Source organism: Seriola dumerili, unplaced genomic scaffold, assembly GCF_002260705.1.
Source record: "Seriola dumerili isolate Sdu_G_001 unplaced genomic scaffold, Sdu_1.0 BDQW01000432.1, whole genome shotgun sequence".
NCBI classification, from domain to species: Eukaryota; Metazoa; Chordata; class Actinopteri; order Carangiformes; family Carangidae; genus Seriola; species Seriola dumerili.
Window position 1 is genome coordinate 4,792,076 of NW_019174687.1, and position 17,515 is coordinate 4,809,590.

The 17,515-nt window shown below is 41.1% G+C and overlaps 1 protein-coding gene across 1 annotated transcript in view; it reads left to right on the forward strand.

Annotated features, from left to right (window-relative positions):
* Positions 1 to 17,515, forward strand: part of LOC111233814 (receptor-type tyrosine-protein phosphatase N2-like) — a 236,598-nt gene that overhangs the window by 184,930 nt on the left and 34,153 nt on the right. Inside the window, exons 14-16 of the mRNA XM_022761719.1 lie at positions 4,056 to 4,253; positions 13,650 to 13,797; positions 16,453 to 16,526. Of these exons, the coding sequence (XP_022617440.1) occupies positions 4,056 to 4,253; positions 13,650 to 13,797; positions 16,453 to 16,526 (420 nt within the window). The remainder of the gene's footprint in view (positions 1 to 4,055; positions 4,254 to 13,649; positions 13,798 to 16,452; positions 16,527 to 17,515) is intronic.

A 17,515-nucleotide genomic window follows, 5' to 3' on the forward strand; every position in this document is an offset into this window, starting at 1 on the left:
TCACAGTGTCAGTTAGACTTTCAATTCCAATCAAAAACGAATGGCTGTTTCCGAAATCACTCACTACTCCCTCTTTAGTCCACTATATAGCTAGTTCGCCATTTTGTAGTGCTGTCCAAATGTATAGTGAGAATTATTATACCCTATATAGTGGACTCAAAGTTATCCCACAATGCCTTGGTAAAAGTAGTGTACAATTGATGGTCACTAACCAAGCAATATATACCATCATGCCTTGGCTCACGCTGAAATACAGAAAAACGATCTGGAGAAAATGACCTGAGTAGTTGGTGAAGTAGCTGAAGTTCAAACCAGTGAATGCTTTTGGCTTTTTCTTGATAAATGTCTTCAACAATTATCAGAGTTGTTATTGAATCATTTTCTGTTCATCTATTCATTTTTTCAGCTCTGCCTTCAACTTAACACACACTGTTAAACAGACAGAAAAACAAGGCTGCTTTTATAAGCTTACAAAACACTGGCGTTCTGGATATACAAGGACTAAAACATCCGCAAAATCCAGGTCTATAAATACAGCACTGCGGAATATATTTAGCTCCGGTTCAGTGCTTCCTATAGTGTCTGTCTGCACTCTCTTCCTTCACATGCAGGCATGTTTGTGTTTGCCTTCCCCCCAACCAGCAGCACTGTCAGTATCTCTAGGCCTGGTCCCGAAGCACTTTAATAATCTGCACACATTTATGAGCCTGTGTCCGAGCTCATAGATCAGTGTCAGCACGCCGACCAACGAGAACATCAGTCAGATCAGATACAGACTAATGAAGGCCTGCTCATATTACCTCCACCGTCAATCAAACACGCCGTTAGTTAATCATCAGCATCTCTCTCATTAAGAAACACAGATTCCCACTGAGATTCAGCCCAGGTCTTCTCGCAGGTTGATGTATGTGATGCATGGGTTCACATAAAAAGGTCAGGTGACATTTATTGTTGTCTTCTGTTAACTTCACCGTTACGTTGCATCGCAGTGATGTGATGTGCTTATGCAGGATTACACAGGATGACTTACGATGATTGGACGTATTGATTACTGATGTGGTATTAAACGTCACGTAGGGATTGAAAATGTAATCCACTGGTTCCTAGAAATCCTCTTTAGCAGGAGGTGGCCATGTTCACAGCAAGCACTCTTTTTATTACTGCATTGCATTGACTTATATCAGCTCAGGGGGGAACAGGCGAAGTTTAATTTCGTGTTTTTTCACATGTTTCTTTTTTTTTGCTATAACTTAACTTGAGCCTTTATTTTGAAATTCTTTAGATGTATTGCAGTGCTAGTTAGTCAGTGAAATGTCTCAACAACTATTGGATGCAATTTGGTTCATTTATTCATTCATGATCCCTCACTTTTTTAATTTGGTTGGTTTATGTTATTGGCATTATCACTGCGATCATGTTAGCATACTGATGTTAGCATTTTGTCAAAGCACTTACGTACAGCCTCACAGAGCTGCTAGCATGGCTGCAGACTCTTTGCCTTTTTAACGAAGACCTACTGTATGTAATGTTGCAAGCTTTTGTCCCCGACCCTGAGCCCTGTTCTGTTGGAGCTTTCTTCCTGTTAAAAGGGAGTTTTTCCTCCCCCCTGTTGCAAAGTGCTGGTCTTTGTGGGAACTGTTGAATTTCTCTCTATAATAAAGTAAGGTCTTGACCTTACCCTTTAAAGAGCCTTGTCATAATGTATATTATGATTTGGCACTATACAAATAAAGTTGAATTGAATTGAATTGAATTTTGTCTATTAACATGTACTAAAGGAAAACATGTTAATGAAGGCCCAGCTTTTGCTTTTGATTGGCATAAATTTCAATTGTCCTTTTATACTTGTGGAGAAATTAATTTTAAGTAAATACATAAATAATTGAGTTGAGTCCACGTGAAAACCTCCAACCATATTTATTTTTTAAAGAGAGTTTAAAGTTTGAGTTATTGTAAAGTCTCTGTTGTCAAAGCATAGGACTCATGAATTTTTATTATATATTATACAGTATGTCTTTTTACAAGTTCAAATACAGCTACCTTCAGCATTAGTGCTGCAAATGATTTAATTTGTTTTCAAACATATATTGAACATTTGGGGATTTAAACTGATTTTAAAGCCAACACAAATTCACCTAGGAGCTAGTTGTAGAGATGATTTCCTCCCACCAAAATTGATAACGCTTTTCCCTTGATTTGCAGATGTGCATGATGACATCATAACATTAGTACAGATATCAGTCTTAGAAGAGGTTTTACCTACTTTTAGAAATGTCAAAAAAAATCAAAGCAAGGAAGTGATACTGTCCTATATTGTACAAATGTAAGAGCAGGAAGTGAAGCATAGTTTTATCAATCATCAATGTCCCAGTCTCATTGTCCTTTACAATCTTTCTCTAACATGCAGAGTGAGTAAAATTGTAGTTCTACATCCAGAGCAACATCGTCTGTGTCAGTGTCTTGTCTCCTCTATGAACGGTAGGGTCATTCACTGCGGCAGTTCCAGCTGGGAGTCATGTGGAGAGGGCGTGGAGAACTTTGACGTGGTGACAAGATTTCATTGTGGTCACGTATCCAGCAGACAGAAAATGACAGTCTGCTCTGATGTATGAATAAAGACATTGTATTAGATGCTGAGAAACTCACTGGCAGACATAGCCGCAGTTTTTATTTATCCAAGGAAGGGTTGCTGAGCATGCACGCTGCTTTCCACTGACACCCTGGAAGCTGGCCAGTACACAGCAGTTGGAGGTTGTGTCTTTTTGTAGAAAAGTTTTACTCACTCATCATTCATGTCCAGATGTTCTCAGTCTGCAGACTGCTTAAAAGCCCACTTCTCCTGACTTTACTCTCAAGCTCATGGCATTGTTGTGGTCTTATAATTTGTGATTTACACACAGGAGCAAAGCAAGTCCTTACTGAAGGTCACGACACATTAATGAGGCCAGTTTTGATAACGAATCCTTTTTTCTGTGTCCTGGATCCACCGCTCATAGTCACATTTGCTCATTAAGCAAATAGTCGCCCCTTTTACCTTTGTTGCTTTTCAGCCTTTGAACTCAACTACAGAAAGAGAACCACAATAATAAGGATAATCATGTATAAGTATTTATAGGGAAGGCAGTTTCTCCATGCTTTCATGACAAACCTGATTATTATGGTTCCGCATAGACTTACAAAAGGTCAACTCGTCTTTAGTTGAAAGTGATACTCGTCATCAAATTGACAAAGGTGGGATTGTGCTTCCCTGACGCCCCGTCACTGGTGTTATCACTGCAGTTCTCACCCTAATCCATGCAAGTGCATCACATGATGGTCATGTGACCTGAAAAAACCCAACCTTAACTACTCATATTCTGTGTGTGAAGGTTTAAAAGGCTGTAACTTCTCAATATTCAGTAGAGCTAAGCTTCGCAATAAAACACTGACAGTGCTATGAATAGAGTTAAAATTGAGTCAAATTTACATTGATAATTTTTATTAAAAATTGAATATTTCTCTTGCATAGCTCCTCATTTTCTCAAGAGCATTTTGAATTTTACAAATTGAATGTCTGAACATCACTTTACCTGAAGCTAAACTCTAAATTCTAAATTGCGCAAATAAATGTTCCTTGGCATTGCAGCCAAACTATGATGCTGTCAGATAGTGATTGTGAATACATATTAGGCCAATATTTGATTATATCAAATTTCGCAATATTTCCCACCATATGCAATATTTTTCATTATATCGAAAAAAAAAATTAAACATCAACTCAGGCTTTACACCCTGTGTTCATCACAGTGAAGTAGGGTCACCTGAGGCACAACACAAACAGAGAGCTCATCTGAGGCTCAATGAAAACGTTCACTGTGGACACAACCCTGCACCTGAACTTTCAGTGTTTCATTCCCTAAGAAGGCAACAGTCTCTGCTATGAGGGGTTTGATTCCTAATTATGTCAGCTATGTTCAAATGAAATCGCCCTCCAAATATCCAGAGTCGAGCCGTGTCACGACACCAGTGGCTCTGACACCAGTGACTAACCTGACGCCTCGTCTTCCCTCTTGTAGGAACTCTGTCGGCAGCGCATGGCGGTCAAACCTCCTGCTGAGCGTCCGGAGCCCATCTCCTCCAGGATCAACAGCGTGTCGTCTCAGTTCAGCGACAGCGGTCAGGCCGTCAGTCCCTCGGCGCGGAGCAGCATCTCCTCCTGGAGCGAGGAGCCCGCCCACTCCAACATGGACATCTCCACTGGTCACATGATACTGGTGAGTTCCTGATCCAGTCTCTTTGTTGCGTTCATCACACCATACAGTGTTAGCGAGAGTCCTACGCCTGCACACTGAAGCAAAGTATTATAATAGTCAGTGATCTTCAAGGACATCATTGGAAATGGGCATGAATTTGTGTCGGTGACATTAAAACTAACTGATGGATTTGAAGGAGACAGTTAAAGATTTGAAGGCGGATCGAGGACTGTCTTTCCATTTTGGACCAAATCGTTTGATAACTAATGGTTTTAAATGACTCCATGTCCTTTTCGATGAATCAATGGAGCATTAATGTGTAAATCTCCACCCACCTCTCACATTACACAGTTACACCGAGTTGTTGAAAGGGGTTGACTAAAATTTTGACCCTGAGTTTTATGAAAAGGTTTCGCTGCTGAAATAAACAGTTAACTCAGTTCATCCCAGCCTGGTCCCAGACCTGTGAATTACTTCCCACATCTCCAGTTTTTCAGTTATTCAAATACGTCTTGTGAGGTTCTCATTAATGGCTGTTAGCCCTGCTGAAAGCCGTGTAGGCAGGATTAAGAAGAAGAATTGCTACGTCCATGAAAAATTGCAACAAAAAAAATTCAACAAAAAACTGTGATTAGCGTGGATTAGATGGGCGCAGCGAATCTTAAATCGACATATTTCTTTGGCCATCATGAAAAAAAACTGGAACCAGGAACCGTTACCGCAGCTTCTGTGTTGGTTTAAAATTACATTGGTGGCATGAATATGTCACTGAACTAAATACCACCCATCCCAAATAGAATTGGGCTTTACATGAACATGAGAACAGGCTGAATGATCAAGTGAAATGTAATGGCAGTCCAGTCCCTCAATAACAGCATATTCCAGAGTGAATTTTATCTGAGTTCCAATGGTCGTTTTACAAGAGAAGTTAAACCTGTTTTTAAACGGTGGATCTGCACTATAGCAAGAAAAATCACCACTCACTGTATTATTCCTGGCTTCACATTTCTACAGTATGTTTTACCTTTGTTGTCGGTTGCCTGTCTCTCCAAACTGCCACCACAGATTTCCCGTATCACCTGATTCTCTCACCCCTCATACCATTTATCTCTTTATAAACCACTGGAACTATTTCACCTCCATCTCTCACATGTCTATTCTGCATTTCTGCATATACCACTCCTTTCCCTCATACACACACACACACACACACACACATACACACACACACACATACACATACACTTCTGTTTGCCCTCTCATCTCACTGTCTCTCTCATCTTTCTCCCTGTGTCTTTTTTTGTTTTTTTTTTTGTTTCTGTACATCTCATTACACCCACAGTTTCTAGGCTTCTTACCCTCTTCTATCCTGCAGATGAAAATCTCTATTGAACCTCGGTCGCATTTCGTCGAGCGCTATCGTAATTGCAATATATAGCTATTCACTTCAACCGCCCACCACCCTCAGCGCCACCACCTCCTCATCCCCGCTCCCCCATCTCCACCTCCCGCCTCTCTCTCTCTCTCTCTCACTCTGTCTCTCTCTCTCTCCCTCTCTCTATGCATTATGAAGCTGGCGGCGAGATGTGACAGAGCGGCCTTTTTGATGTGTTCAATAGGCACAAAGATACTAATTACCCCTGAGATTTGCACCAGAGTTGTGTTCAGGAGAAACATCTCCCTGTGCAGCCCTGTGCCACTGCAGAGAGCCGCTCTGTTGTTTTACACAAACGCGCAATCCTGCTAAAATGTCTCTTTGGCAAACCACAACACGACATGATGCATGCCTTTGATACGCCAAGGTCACTCAAATATGTTTGAATTTTTTAGACAGCGAGGTCTGAACTTTCTCAGGTGCGTCGGCTTTGTCTTCGCCAGATGAAGCCGTCTCAGCAGAGGCGGCGTCACTTGAGAGATAAGAGGAGTGAAATTAAGTTTTGCTCATGTTTAGTTAAGTATTCAGTTGGTGTGTGGGCCTCAGTCTGCTCAGGGTGATTGCTGAATTTGTTATAATATAGAGACTAATATGTAAATGATGTGAGGGATGGAGAGAGACCAAGTGAATCTGATGTGGCCGCGATGATTAATACATTTCGTGTAGGTGATGGAGATGAACATCCACTTGAAGGATGATACTCCACTTGAATCCTCGCCACAGAAACTTCAGAGTTCTAAAAGATATTTTCCATCAATCTTTCAGAGATACAGTAAAGTGCATTGAACCAAGAGACCTTCATCACCAGGAAACAAATAAAGAGTCAGTCATTCAAACGTTCAAATGCTTAAATCGATGCGCAGATAATGATTTTCCTCTCTCAGAAGCAATGTCAGAAGTATTGTGACGTAGTTACAACATTGCAAATCCTTGTTGGATGGGTTTCAATCTTTTAATTCAACCTTATCACCAGACAAGAACATATACATTGAATAATTCTGAAAAAACCCTGATTACATTCATGACATGCACTATGGTTATGGCTAGAGAAGAATCATGGTTATGAAATATAAATTATGAATAAGGTACAGTTGGGGTCAGGCAACTAAAACATGTGGCTAAGTTTGGGGAAAGGTTTTAGTTTCGGTCTCTGACTGGATGTAGATTTGGATCTCGCCACAGCTGGATTTAGGAATCATCCAATATTAATTTATCTGATTTCCTTTAATGTCATTTATTTCACACAAATCAGAGTAAATTTACAAGTAAAAGCAGAAACATGAAAATAGCAATGGGTGAAAATGAAACACCCTGATAAGCTTCAGAAGCTTGCGAATAGGGGACCATGTCACTGCAATTACAAAAACAATTTAAACCTCAAAACACCAGAAAAACTTAATGGTCCAAAAGCGTCTTTACCATCAGGTCAAACATTAATTCAGTAGGTAAGTATTTTAACCAGTACCACAACCTCTTTCTAACCTTAAACAGACAGGAACAAATTAAAGGAAAATCTTGAATAATTGAGTGAAGAAACTTGACAGTAAATGCAGATGGCTCTATACAGGGCATGAGGGGTCACTGAATGATTTGATTGTGAATCATATTTTATGGCTCAATTTGACATCTGTAAGAGATTTTGGACCAACACCCCCGCCATCATAAAAACAACAAATGAAGAACTATCTTATGGAGGAATGGTCTTCATCCCTCCAGCAGAGTTCAGAGACTTGGAGAATCAATGGCAAGTTGCATTAAAGCTGTTCTGGCTGCACATGGTGTTCCAGTATCTTACTAAGACACTTCATGTCTGTTTCCCCTTTAAATTATCATCAGTTTTTTAGTTTTAGTTGCTTAAACTTACCAATTTACCACTTACTAAGGTTACTTACCTTAACCACAGAAGTAGCACATCAGTCATATGAGTTATTTTGGAAAGCTTGGTGAACCTATTTGGTTGTTTTGGTGTGTGTACTTGTTGGACTAATCCAATTATATGGACTTGACTAGCTGTGTTTTTATCCAGTGCCAGTGTTTTTCTAGATATATATAGATGTAGATTGAGATTATGTAGATACATCTATATATACTGTAAGTATGTAGGCAGCTAGAATGAGTGAGAAGCTCTAGAGTCTAATTTTGGTCAATGTTTCATTTGGCACCAGTGATAATGAGGAATATGACAGAGAGAGACTGGGATCTGATTGTACTTGTAAACTTTAAATTGAAATTATCTCAAATTTTCTATTTTAAATGGCCAAATCATCATAGAACACAATTCCAACCATCATAGAAATTTGATTGGTAGCTAATCCAATATATTATACTGGTTTAGCTACCAAACAAATTAAAAATTAGCAAAATGCCTCTGCTACATCCACTCACTCAGGAGTGACAGAAAGGAGTTTTATACAATCAACAGGTGTAAGAAGTCAAATGTACTTCTACTGAGCCAATTTTTATTTTTTTCTATTTAGTAGTTAGATCATAAACATAAAATGCACCTTTAACACAAACACTCTCCTTTTAATTGCAACTATGTTGTTTAATACTGATGAAAACTGTCCACATGGCCTCAGTTTATTAGGAGCCTCCTGTGCTGATGAGGAGTTAATGGTGTGTTTAACTCTGAGACCATGTTTCTGAAGCATCAAGGAAATAAAAAGGGGAATGAGCAGTGAGGTTTTGTCAGTCACAGGATGCTCGTCATCACACAAGGCGATAATGTGGGATTGTCAGTTAATGGGAGTGGGCTGTGAACACTTTGCTTTACCACTCACCGCAGTTATATGACACAGAGAAGAGGGGCGAGACCCGTCAGTGTGTTTCAGGACCCTGGACAGCTCCACACACTCACAGCGAGGCAAACTGCAGCTGTGATTGGCTCAGACTATCTCCAGTCTCCCTCAACAGAAACATAAGACAACAGAGGGAAAGTCTCATAACGCCGCCATCATCTGGAAAACCATGTATTTCTAAAATGTCAGCTTCTCCATAAAAAAAAAAAGAAAAAGAAAAAGGACAACCATGTAGTTTCCACTGGGGTTTGAAACCTTTCAGAAGCCCAAAGGTCAGATTGTTTTCTCAGCTTGTGGAGGAGCATGTAAACCTTCTGCTGAAGTTAAAAGATGAAGAGAACTAAAATTGGAATAACAAGGTTTTCACATAACAGTGACAATCTGGGAAATCGCTATTTTATGTCTCTCACTGCCCACAAACCGCCCACATGCCACTCTTTAGTGAAGGTTTTATAGCTTTGCCACCACTGTCTTCTTTTCATCCATCCCACATATTTCATTCATTAACTATCCTATCCTGCGTCTTGTTGCTAATTTGATCTTTTCTTTGTCATTTTCTTGTTATTCTTTCATCATCCTACATTTTTTTCATACTGCTTTCTTTCACTTTACTTTCTTTCCCAAGTTTTCTACAGTATTCTGTTCACTTTTCTTTCCTTCTTTGCTACTTCCTTTCTTTCTTTCTTGCATAATTTTTCATCCTTTACCTTTTGTACAATACCTATCCACCTGCTTTCTTCTTTCAATCTTTCATATGTCTTTGCATCGTTCTTTCTTCCACTAGTTTTTCTTCTTTCCCTATTTTTTCTTAGAATTTCTCTTTTTTCCTTCTCTCCCTCCGTTCTGTTGCAGTCAGGTCTGTCAGTTTCACACTTACAAGAGAACTCATTTCAGATTAACATCATGACGTTAACTAGAGACTGAGCTGAGCTGATTGGGACCCAGTCGACACATTTGGGGGAAGATTTCTTTTTTTTTCACAGTGGCGTCACAGCCATAGACCAAATCCATCGCAAATTGAGATCAGCGCAGCATCCTCACGGAAAAAGTAAATATTTCATCCCTGCCACGCACTCGAGTGAGGCAACTGTTGAGTGATTAATAAAAATCACGGCCGTCAGAGAAAGGAATAACATGATTTCTGATGAGCTGCGGTGCCCCACCTCTCTCCTCCTCACCATCCAACCCTTCCACCTCCCCAAAAAATTAATTGCCTTTCATAAAAACCCGGGCATATTCCATGTCATCATCCACCCACTGATTTTAATTTGAGGAGAAGCAGCTTTAACCATCTTATCTAAGTTAATGTATTACTTAGTCCCATGTGACAGGGACCGAACACCCCCGCACCACCGCCATCTCCTCCCCCCACATCCTCTCTGCTTGTGTCTTAAGAGGATTAGTCGACTCTATATATAAAGCACATTATCTAGTCTTTTGTTGTTGGCCAAGTAAGTGTTATAGATTATAGTGCAGCAGGAGCCTCCATCTCGATTAACCGTGCTGGGAGTGTGTGTTGTGGTTGTGGTTTTTCCGTAGCTCACCAGCACGCCAGCTGGGATGTGATCTGTGGAGTTGATAGGTCACAGGGCAACGGCTGGAGGAAGAGTGGGCTTCAGGAAATGGATGTTAAATCAATCTAATGCGGTCAGTTGAGTAGGAGGAAGCATTTCAGGAGCGGAGAAGTTAGACTCGTGTATGAGGATGATGTCAGTGTTTACTGAAAATAAGACAGCAGCCTCTGATATGAAGGATGGAGCAGATTGATGATGATGATTGCTTTAGAGTTCAGAAACGGGAAGTCTGATGCAGTGCAACTGATAATGCTGCAATAGTGTGATCAAATAAAAATGTGCACAAATGTGTTTTCACAAGAATCAAATTCTTCAGGAAGGACAAATAATCTGAGACTTAAAAATGTATAACATGTTCATTGATAAAATATCAAGACAGAAAGTTAGAAGCTCAGATCCAACTTACTCCAGATATCATTAATTTCAGTTTTTAAGTGTCTCTAAAAGATGTGTAAATGACAAAAGACAGTGGGAAACTTCACCCTTTATGATGTTTTCACTTGAAATGAAACTTCCCATTTGTATGATACAACAAGGATCGATCCTGTGTTCTCTTCATTGTTGTGTGTTACATTTCTGTGCTTGTTTGGACAAAAAAAAAAAAAGGACATAAAGAACTGTGCACAAGCAGTAACAGCCACTAAATAGCTCAAAACACAGGACAGCCATAGTTAGAGCAACTAACGCATTGACACAAAACATGTCTCCATCAGAGTTGGACTCTTGGTTACTTTCCACCTCTGGACACTCTTCCCTTCTCTTTCCCTGCTGAGTAACACTATCCTACATTGATTTTTTTTTTTCTTCACCCTTTTCCCCTCTTCTCCTCAGTCTGTATATCCAAAATGGCTGCTACATTACGTCACCTCCCATGCGGCCCGGCTTTCATGCTGTCGTTTCCTACAGGTGCTCAGATGGTGCGTCAGAGCCACAATGGCGGCTCGGGCAGTCTTATATTGCGTAGCAGTTTTTATTGAGCACCTTTGGCAGCTGTAAGCCCCCCCGCAATAAGGGGATTATTCAGTGTTTGGCCGACACATGGTGCTCTCAGCACCTCCTGATTGGATTGCAATAATCCCTTTACACAGCCACAAAACCCTATTACTCTGGCATTAGAGAGTGAGGGAGAGGGGTAGGGGGTGGGGGCATCTAATGTAGGACTGTGTGTGTGTGTGTGTGTGTGTGTGTGTGTGTGTGTGTGTGTGTGTGCTGTAAGACTGAATTCATTTCTATGTCTTCCGGTTTTTTTATTCTATGTTTTGTGTTGCTGTGTCTGCGTGCCTTTTGTGTGTGTCTTTGTAGTGTGTAGATGTGAGTCTGTGTGGGGGGACTGTTTTTGTGACCTTATAAAAACATGTGCTTTAGATGTATGTGCATATTCTTATGTATGTCGTATGTGTATGTGTGTGTGTGTGTGTGTCTCTTTTGACGGAGTTGGACCTCCTGCTGTTGATAAGCGGCTGTGTGCAGGTGGAGAGTCACAGCTCGCAGCTTTGTGTTACATCATTGCTGCTTTTAGTAGCTCTGAAGCAAATGCAATAGAGAGCTGATACTTTAACAAGGAATGGCTTGTGTTACACTGTGTGTGTGCGTTCGTGTGTGTGTGCATGTGTGGGGTCTGATATGTATGTGTGTTTTCAGCTATACACAATGCAGCTTAGAAGAGGTGAAGCCTGCTGCTCTGCTCTCAGCCTGTTAAAGACTAAGAAATAACAAGCCTGACCAGCTGCATGTCGACTCTTGTTGAGTGCACATGCTCATGTATGATAAAATCTCATATATGCATTTGATCAGGACACTTTCCCATTATCTTCGAGCTGCGCTGCCTTCCATTTTTAACAAACTCCTCTCATTTTAGCAGAAAGCCATTAGGCCTTTTTTGGAAGCTAACTCTGATTAAGATCAGCCTCATTTGTAACTGCCACCATAAATCATCGGCAGAGCCATTTAAAGAACCACACCATCTCATTTCACTCCCTCATCCATTACAAACCATCGCGCTTCCATATTTTGTGTGCAAGGGCTGCTGATTTCCAGGGCTGCTAAGAAAAACAAAAGCTACAGTGTGTAGCATCGGATTATAGCTAACCTTTTAGCCTCAGTGCTAACAACACACATGGTTAAAGCTAAGCTCATTTGCTGGCAGTTGATCAAACTCACATTGCCTTCCTTTATTATGGATACTGTACGGTAGGTAACGGCCAGGCTGAAACTGGTCGTCAAATAAACAGAGAGTAGATTAGGCTGTTACTCGCTCTGATTAAGATGCAACTAACATAGCATTTTGCGGCTATGCAAAGTACCTGGAACTCCAAGTTCCAGGTACTTGACTTCAGGAACTAAAAGGTTCCTGTGGAACCATTGTTGTTCGCCTTTCCACCTTGGCCTAAAGTCCTGGGAAGATTACACAAAATTATCACTTGACATTACATTACTCACAGCACTTTGAGGACATAGCATGAACGAAAATACAGGACAAATTGCGTCCCCTTATTCATTCAATAGAGGATGCAGCATTTTATTTTCAAATACAAGACGATCCCGTATTTTACGTGACAGGTGGCAACCCTAGCCACTCCGGTTGTTGTGGTCCTTTATTTTTTTGAAGTCCTGTTTCAGTTTTTTTACCTTCTCCCGGACCTGTTTCTCATAGTGGAAAATGTCTTCGCTCACTCGGTGCTCGCTCACTGTGGACTTTTAAACATCGCAGGTGAAATAAAATGCAGTGAGTACTCAACCAGACAGAAATGTTCAGCACTGCAGACCACATCCCCCAAAGTTCCTGAACCTTTGGAAAGTACTACCCCAGACCAGATACTTTTTTGGGGGTCGATCAATTACCCCGGAACTAAATTTAGAAATTCACTAAATAAAGTTCCTGCGGTGGAAACGCAGCTCATGTAGCAACTCATCCCCACACCAGCATTTATTAGAATTTCTGAAGTATTTTTTACTTTTTGTTTTAACGTACGTGGAGAAGCAGAGGGAGGAAGCTTATAACAGACCTGACGGTTTCATTCTCCTCAGTTCCAGGAGTTTGTTCAGATTACTGTGTAATATCTTGAATATCTTTGCCGGCTTCAGTGTCTGTGATGACATATTGTAAACTGAGGTGTCCTGATGCAGTAGACTCCATCCATCTGCTGATTTAAGCAGGTTAAAACAGTGTTATCTTTGTTTTCCTCTCCACCTCAGTGGAGCGACAGATGGGTGCGATTTGCCACTTAGGAAAACAGTAAGTACGTTTAAAAGTTGATTGGCAATCACAGGAGAGAGCCCCATCATCTATATGGTTACTTCTCTTTGACTGACAAAATAACTGGTACCTGATCCTTCATCTGGTGCTCCACTGAGGTGCCAACCAACAGCCTGCCAGATACTTTATTAAAGTTGTTTACTAAGTTAAAATCACAGGCTAGTGATGGTTTGTGATTGACAAATCAATTGAAACCCTCTTCCTAAGAGATACAGCTTGTCCATCAGGTGTTTCAGATAAAGAAAGCTTAACCAAAGGTTAATACAAATATAAGAACCCTGATAATGAACGTATACCAATATAATGAAGTAATGAAACCTCCTCACCTCCTCTCTCTCTCCTCGTCTCCTTCAGTCCTACATGGAGGATCACTTGAAGAACAAGGACCGCCTGGAGAAGGAGTGGGAGGCGCTATGTGCCTATCAGGCGGAACCCAACGCCTGCACCATCGGCCTGAAGGATGGCAACGGAAAGAAGAACCGCTCCACTGCTGTAGTGGCATGTAAGTAATGACCTCTCTCTATGATTCTATCAAACCTTTATGGTGGTGAGTGGGTGAGCCTTAGCATTTGGATAGTAATCATCAATACTTAATTAGTTACTATTTCAATATCTACTATTGCTACATCCTCTGCCTGCTGTGTTAGACCTGAAGACGTGATTTTAGGGTCTAGAAATCATCATAAGACATGAGCATCTCCAGCTCCAAATCCAAATGAGTCTAGTCTACAGATTTCTCTTACTAGAGCCATCATCAGATCGTCTTTAGATTATAAGATAGATAACACCCCTATCTTCAAGACCCATCTCTTCTGAGAGCACCTCCTCTCCTAACACTTCCAACACCCTAACATGCCTCACCAGCCTCTACTACACACTTTTTTAATTTAGTTATCCGATAGGAAATTGCTAAAACACATGTTCTGCATTTCAATTGTTGCCCAAACATTAAGCTTTACATAAAGGTAACAAAACTCAATGTGGGCAATTGAAAATTGGGAAATGTGGTGTTCAATGAACAGTGTTGTAACCTTTAATGAGGTTCCTGTTGAGACTGTAGCTATAAAGTTCAGTATATAATGTACAGGAACTTTTCCTTTATTTAACCTGTACTCTTTGTCTTAATTTGTTGTTATTAACATGTTTAAAACAAAAGAGCACCACATTTAGCAGGATAACGGTCAGAGATATGTAAAGGAAAGACGGCATCATATTAAAGCATTTCACCAAAAGTTAAACCTCCAGTCCTTCAAACACAGTGGCATTACTCCCACCACCCCTCGACAACACTCCCCGTATACTCTGAGCCCAGCCACTATTATCAGAAAGCAGGGGCAGATGCAGCGAGCAGAAGGGTTGTAAATTAGTTTTCTATTAAAGCTCTCCTGCACCGACCTCATCAATGATTAAAATTTCTAAGCTTCTGTGGAAATAGCCCATCCAAAAAAGTGCTGTCCCATTCTCTCCACCGGGCCAGGGCTTAATGAAATCCAGGTTGTCAGCAGGGAAAGCAGTTTGTCAGGAATAAATTGTGCTTCCTATTTGAAGCACCACTGGCTCCTCCAAAAAAGATTTTCAGGACTGTTTTGCCACTATTACTGCAGGCTTGAGAGGGCAGCTCGCAAGAGTGAAAAGTATAAACTAGGGTAAGTTTTGCTCCCAAAAATTTCAGTGCACTAGTGGTGATGGAGGGCAGATCTCCTCGGAGCTGAGAGACCAGATTTACCAGCAGCAGTGAACACAACAGCTGCACATTTTTCCAAAAGCATAACACTTTCAATGAAATCCTGTCAATTTGATTTAAGGCACAGTGTGTAACTTCTGCTGCTAGGGGTCTCTCAATCAAAACACTAGTGTAACAAAAGACAGCACTGGGTGATGCTGTGAAGTAGCATGGGATCATGGGAGTCTTCACCACCATTGCTGCAAGCTTCTCCCGGTTTGGATTCCTTCTGTGTCAGTGGTTTAGGAGATTTTTACTGGCAGGTGAATTATCCACAGAGGTGTTCTCCTCTCCAAAACAGACTCGGTGATTATAACCGTCAAGAGCACTGAATAAAGCAGCTTTACATTTCAAGTGTTCCGCCGATGCTGTACAATGGACACAGGATGTCAGGGAAGGGAAGCTGAGACTGCAGCTAACCTTTGTTTCTCTGATAACTTATGAAGAAGACGTTCAGATGGTTTTTATCGGCAGCTGAATTATCCTCAGAAGTGTCCTCCTCTCCATAACAAACGGACAAGGGGATTAAAACAGTTTCACTTTAAAAATGAGTGATACACTGACGCAGTTCAGCGGACACAGGATGTGTAGGAGCGGCTGGAAGCTGAGCTGTCTAACATTTACGCAGCTTTTTTCTCTGATAACTTAAGATCTAGACGTCCGATGACATTCAGTTCTTCATCTGGTTAAAATATATATTTGAAAACAACCGAGGTGTTAAACCTTAAAACTTAAAACTGGATAAAAGTCAATTTTGAGCTTCTGGCAGACAACCACAATGCCGGCACATGCACATAGGGGACATGATGTAATTGACAGGCAACCAAATGACACGTACCATTACCATGATTAAAATCACATATTTCTCTGGTTTGAGAATTGATGGAAATATCTGGGATAATGTAAGAACACTACTCAACAAAATATATAGAACGTATTTCCAGTCATTTTTAGACATTTTGCTGGGAAAAGTTACAAATTCTAACTTTAAAGCTTGGAAAGAGAAGAGTTTGTATAGATTGACCTAGCAGTGCGCACAGAGATTCAAAAGATAACCTTTATGACCGTGAGGGGTTGTGTGAAGCTGTTGGAGGTGCCTTCCAGACAGTGAAAGGCAGGGATCACTTGATCAAATCTCTGAGGAAAATCAAAGAACATCAAAAAAAAGTTCCCCTGGTGGTTTTCAATCTCTGAATTGAAGCTAGTTCTATTCTGAGCTGAAAACACCTTGACGAACTGGGAGAATAAACTCTTTAGGTCATAGAAACATTCTTACTTAGTTGCTTGTGGAAATGTGCATCAAGGCTACAGTGAGAGTCCTGTATCCTCGACATATCTGAAGAGAAACTTCTTATTACAGTGCATTACAACATGGCAAGTGAGCACCTGCGTTCCTCAGACAAAATGTACTGAATTCCTCTGTTTGTGTTCCAGACGATCACTCCAGAATCACCTTGAAGGTGGAGAACAGCCAAGGCAACTCTGATTACATCAACGCCAGCCCGATTGTAAGTACCTCCTCTGCATTCTCACTCTGTGCTTCACAACCGCTACTATGCAGGGCTCCCACAGTCCCCACGGGGCGTCACAGGAACAAAGGCAGCCTACCGTTGTACAATATAAATTTCGATGCAACGCTTGCTTAGCTTCAGCAGCAGCAGCAGCAGCCCCACGCTGGTGTGCATGTTCTGCACCATGAATATTAATGGTTGTTACACAGAAAACACCCCAGGTGAGTGTTAGCTCGCTCGGGGAATGAGCGGGAGAGGACATGCGCATGGCTCTCGGCTCACTTCTCATTTGTGAAAAAAAAAAAAAAAAAAAGATCTGTGGGGTCTTGGGAAATGATTGTTTTTGACCTTGGGTTATGCTAATGTGACACTAGTTTGTGTTTACCGTTACGATGCGCCCGACTTGCCGAGGCCCTTTTCTTTGGCTCGGTGCAGATTTAAGCAGCAAAACAGCCCAAAGGAAGGAGGAAGGGGGAAGAAAGAACCATGTGAATTCAGTGAGTGAATGTATCAATTTGGAAACCAGTGTTAGAATAGTAGGTTTACGTTTCCCTCGAGGCAGATACAGTGGTATTCCATTAAAAGCAACAGAAACGCTATGCATTTCAAATCTGGGCGTCACACCAAGAAGTGGCTGTGTGTGTGTGTGTGTGTGTGTGTGTGTGTGTGTGTGTGTGTGTGTGTGTGTGTGTGTGTGTGTGTGTGTGTGTGTGTGTGAAGGAGAGAAGGAATCAAAAGTATACAGAAACAAAAGAGCAACCTTGTCAAATACCACAAACACACAAATGCAAAAACAGCTGCACACACACACATGCACAAAGAAACACACACATATTTAAGGCAAACACACACACACACACACACACACACACACATGGATGACACAGAACATACAGTGCAAACACCCACACAGACATGCAAAAGCACACACTCGAACATTTCACTTTCCCCGCCTCCCCTCCCACTCTCAAACGTATTAAAGAATG